This window comes from Pundamilia nyererei, unplaced genomic scaffold (assembly GCF_000239375.1).
Source record: "Pundamilia nyererei isolate P.nyererei 1_Seehausen unplaced genomic scaffold, PunNye1.0 scaffold00038, whole genome shotgun sequence".
Lineage (NCBI taxonomy): Eukaryota > Metazoa > Chordata > Actinopteri > Cichliformes > Cichlidae > Pundamilia > Pundamilia nyererei.
In genome coordinates this window covers 2,501,476-2,506,289 of record NW_005187439.1, presented here as the reverse complement: position 1 = coordinate 2,506,289, position 4,814 = coordinate 2,501,476, and the positions used below count along the sequence as shown (strand labels likewise).

Genomic DNA, 4,814 nt, shown 5'->3' with positions numbered 1-4,814 from the left:
TGTATTTTTAAATAAAGTAATTAAAAAAATAATAAATCAATGTAAAAAAAAATTAACATTTAGATTTAAGTTATTTTATATTAGATATCTGCACCTCACAAAATGAACCAATGTAAATTTAAATTAATGCCCATTTTGCAAAAATATGATGATGCTACCACCATAATAAATAAAAAAGAAACTACCACTGTGATATAAACACATGCTTGTACCAGTCAGCTCTGCTGTCATCACCACTATGGTCAAAAGTTCAAAAGTACGCATTAATAAAAGAAACTCTATAAGATATATCTATATATAGAGAAAGACTAACAGATAAAATAATATATTTTAAAAAACCAAATGATTAAAAACTTTTAAAGGAAAACGTCGCCTGTTTGCAATGGAACTGCGTTCTCTGGAAACAAACAGATCCACACTTCTTCTCACATATAGCAGTTTATACGTTTATTAAAACCTTTTTTTAAATACTCTGCAAAATATTTTCCCTCTCATTCACCCCACCCGCAGCAGTCAACCGTTTACCATCAGCAGCCTCCGAAAGCTTTTACCGGCACGTCGCTGCTAGAGATGATTTCCCACCCGTAGCATATCACAGTGTCTGGACCAACACGATGCCAAACCAGAAAACCACAGAGGGTGCACCTGGAGGAGAACTGGCAGCGACACAAAGAGCTGATACTCTGAAGTAACTCTCCCAGTAGGTTTTAAACTCAGCTGGAGACATTTTTGTGATAAAAGCATCAAATTTCTGATCTTTTAGCAGCTGACTGAAAGCGCTTTCCACCCTTTTGACCAAACAGGACAACAGCAGCGGGTTATTTAGAGCAACAATCAGACATTTACTCCAGGGTTTACCTTACAGCCTCAAATCAAGGTGCCAATCAAGAGAAAACACAACACAGTACTTAAGCCCTCTGTGAAAGGCAAGTTTAAAGGAGGTCTGTGAAGGCATTTATTGAATCACTGGTCTCCTGCTGTCTCCAACAAATAAAGGCTGAAATTTTGCCCTTTATTTTCTCTTGATCCCAGAAACAAAAAGAGAAAAATGTCCATTATGTTACATTTGGCTCTTGTTTAGTTTGAACAACAGTCCAAACCACAGTTTAGTATCATACACGTGAGGAAAAGGCATCGCATTTTAAAAGCTGAAGCCTACAAATGTTTCTGGCTGATTTTACTTACATGCCAGATTTTTTTTTTTTTTTTAATTGAAGCTACGAAATACCCATGTTTTTAATATATGTCATCACATGTATCCATGGACCACTTGGCTTTAAAAAAAAAAAGATTCACAGAGATTTCCGTTTTGGAAACATCTCAAAGTTTGTTTAAAATAGCTCAAAGTTCAGTTATAAATACTCGCACTGAATTAAACAACAACTCCTGCAGGTTCTTCTCGGACACAACAACACTACAGAAACAGCTTGCAGAGTTAAATTCTTTATCTGGTTTCTGTGCTCACAAACAATAAACTCCCTTCCCTACAGACTCTGGCAGTTTTAGTTCACGCGAGGAGAAACAAATATTACCATAAGTGGCTGGTTAAAGCATAAGAAAGGTCTCCTTTTTACATTTTCTAAACCAGGTGCTTCCCTAACCGCGGTTACTTCTGTGCCAAAATAATTTTCCAGTATAGCCTCCCGTCCCACATGGTGGCATGACACTTCAGAGTTGAAACAAAACGCACTTTTTTTAGGTTTTCTCCAATGAATTAGCAGAAAACTTCAAAGTTCAAATATCCAGGGTACCTTTTTTCTGTTCCTCTATGTCACTGACACGAAACTGATGCAGTTATGCATCACTACGGTCATGCATAGTTTAATTATGCACTGCAGAATTAAACTATGACATAACACATAACCCGATGTTCAAATTTTTAGAAGCAAATATGTTGTAATAACACAAAATTTGGCTTTAGACTGTGACACTCTGACAGGTGTAAAAGGTGTAAAATAAATCTGACTGCGGGGTATCTCCTGCACTTAGTAAGTTCTGGTGAGTAAATAAAGCCAAATTTCCATCCACCCCTGAATTTCCAGGGGCTGTCACTTGGTAAGATTTTCAGATTTTCAGATTTTGTATAGCTTCATTAAATATACTATGCAATTAAAAGCAGCTGATTCTGAGGGGGTCAGATGGGACCTTTGGCTGATTTTATATGACCACATTACAATGCAAAACCCTGCCTAAATGAAACAAAAGTGTAGATAAACCCTGTTTTATTCTACTTTCATCCAGTTTCTGTTTTTGTGTCGGTTAACTAAAATGTTTTTGCACACTTAGTTTAGTTTCAGTTTGCTTTAATAACCTTGGCTGACCGCTGCTTGAAGCAGGAGCGTGCATGTTATTTAAACTCCGCTGCAGTCAGCAAAGCTATGCATGCACAACACTTGATAACTTTTGAGCAGCGTGTATGTCAACATGAAAAGTATGCAAAGCCGAAAAGGCGAAGGCGCAGGGCTATTATGCAGCAGCTGCCGTGAGGTTTGGCAGAGGGGAATAAGTTTGGAGAAGGACTTACATAACCTGTTTACACACTAATACCAGGTCACAAGTGAGCAGTGACAGATATAAAGCTTGCTGGCATCGATTCATATCACAAGCACATGGAGACAGGCACGAATCTGCAGCTCCAGCAGAGAGCCGTCACTCTATCACAAGCTGGAGGGGATTTCAATAGTTTAGGCTCCAGATGTTATCGCACACAACCAAAACAGTATGTCAAAAAACACCTTTCAGGGAGTGAGGAGTTCTTATTTATTTAATTTCATTTTTTTTAATACAGCGATTGCAACTGCTCCAACAGCTGAGTATCCAAACATAGCCATAATGTCAGAAGTGACACGGTCGGGCCCGTTCAGGAGGAGTTCAGCCTTCCAGCTGTCACACCTGACAGCGAGGTAAACACGCCCTCTGGATGTGCACACGCCAAGATATTCCACAGCTCCACATACTCAAACAGCTCCAACACGAAGCCCAAACACGGCTAAACCTGCAGCGCTCTCCGAGCACGCCGCTGGATTTGTTTGGCTAGCGGCTGTGAGGCGCGAGCCGCCCGGGCAGCCACCGAGGCGGACTGCGGGGGAGAGCACTTGGCACGAATACGAGCGGATTTAAGTGCTAAATTAAACCCGGGAGAGCACGGGGAAGGTGGCAGCAGCACAGAAACAAAGTGAGACCTGACATTACCTTCATTCGGGGGCGGTAGAAGACGGGTTATTGCGGGAATTGGCAGCGACATGCAGACGCGGCTGTTGAACCCGTTTAGACCCTGAACGTCTCGGAAACAGAGGGAAGAACAACAAACGCCGTTTCCGCTCGTGCTCGCACACACACACCGACCACGCACCCACCCAGGGCTTCTTCTTCCTCTTCTTCCTCTTGTTAACTTTGGTGCATTAGCGCCACCAACTGGTAGGGACTGGAGGCCATAATGTCGCTCAAAAAACAAAACTAAATAAATAAATAACTTCAAACCAGTTTTTATAACTAAATATGACCTGATAACTTTCATTTCTGAATTTCCATTGCAGTAAATCGATAAGATCTGTTTTAACTTTGATTACACTGAGTTTTTGGTTTTGGATCAGCTACCTTCGCTCACCTTCATATTTCTGTTCCCTGGTTTCATCATTTCAACAATACTCCCATTGCAATTACCTGTTTGGTGTTTTCCTGCTATGAACGATTAATTGTTTTAACCACTGTGTCGTGAATTTGAGTCGTGATGTATCCCAGTCCTTTCTGTCATCCTCTCCTGTTTCTTCTTCTATTTTCTTTTCTTTTCCTGTAAAACCATCATCCTCTCGTTTCTCCCTTCCATAGCTTTTCCCAGTTTTCCTTCTTTGGCTGCCTCATTATACCTCCTTTGCAACCACATTTTTGGGGTAGCTGTGGCTCAGGAAGTAGAGCTAGTTCGAGGTTCGATCCCTGGCTGCTCTAGTCTGCATGCCAAAGTATCATTGGGCAAGATACGGAGCCCGAGTTGCTCCTGATGCATTCAGGAGTGTGAATGTGTGTGAATGTAAGACAGAAAAGCACCTAAATGTAAAAGAAAGTGTTTGCATGAATGTTTGTGAATGGGACATGTTGCACAAAGTGTGTGAGTGCTTGAGCAGAAAAGCACCACATAAGAACCAGTTCATTTGCCCTGTTATTTCCTTTTACTCCATAATGTGCTGATATCTGTGAAAAGGTAACCAGAAGCCCATCATACTGATTCTGCATAGCAACTGCTGAATCTCTGTTAGAGTGTCTGGTCTGCTGTCTGATTAACTGCAGTGTTACTGTACCTGCAACGCTGCTGCTGGGCTGTTTAAAATGCACCTGTGCAAAGCCTTAAACCCTAAATGCAGGTAAACTTTAGGAAGATGTTTTTCTTCATTTGCACCAGGATGAGATGAACCTTCAATAGAAAAAATGATTTAACCCTGAAAATGATGGACCACCTGCATCATCAAACTTCATGGCAGTGACGTTACTGTATCCTCAGGCAGAAAAATCATGTCCTGTTTGAACACTAGATGTCAGCACGGGTCCAAAATATGTTTCTTGTGAAAACTGACACTATAAATACACCAGAAATTATTCTTGTGAAGGGTAAAAATATCAGATGTACACTGAAACCATTATTGTACATCGGACTGACTCGAGAAAAACAAAAAACATTATTCACTGAGTGTTGCAACAGTTTCATCATAATCCGGAATAAATCACTTAAAAAACAGAAAGTCAGTGGGCAACAACTAAAAAACACTTCCTCTACGGTTAGAGACTTTTCACTGTGTAGAAACCTACACTGAAAAGCGGAT

At 40.6% G+C, this 4,814-nt stretch overlaps 1 protein-coding gene across 1 annotated transcript in view; it reads right to left on the bottom strand.

The window, feature by feature from the left end:
* Nucleotides 1-231, bottom strand: part of cnot6l (CCR4-NOT transcription complex, subunit 6-like) — a 20,344-nt gene extending 20,113 nt beyond the window's left edge. The window contains exon 1 of the mRNA XM_013910202.1: nucleotides 213-231. Within this exon, the coding sequence (XP_013765656.1) occupies nucleotides 213-231 (19 nt within the window). The remainder of the gene's footprint in view (nucleotides 1-212) is intronic.
* Nucleotides 232-4,814: the final 4,583 nt, after the last annotated feature.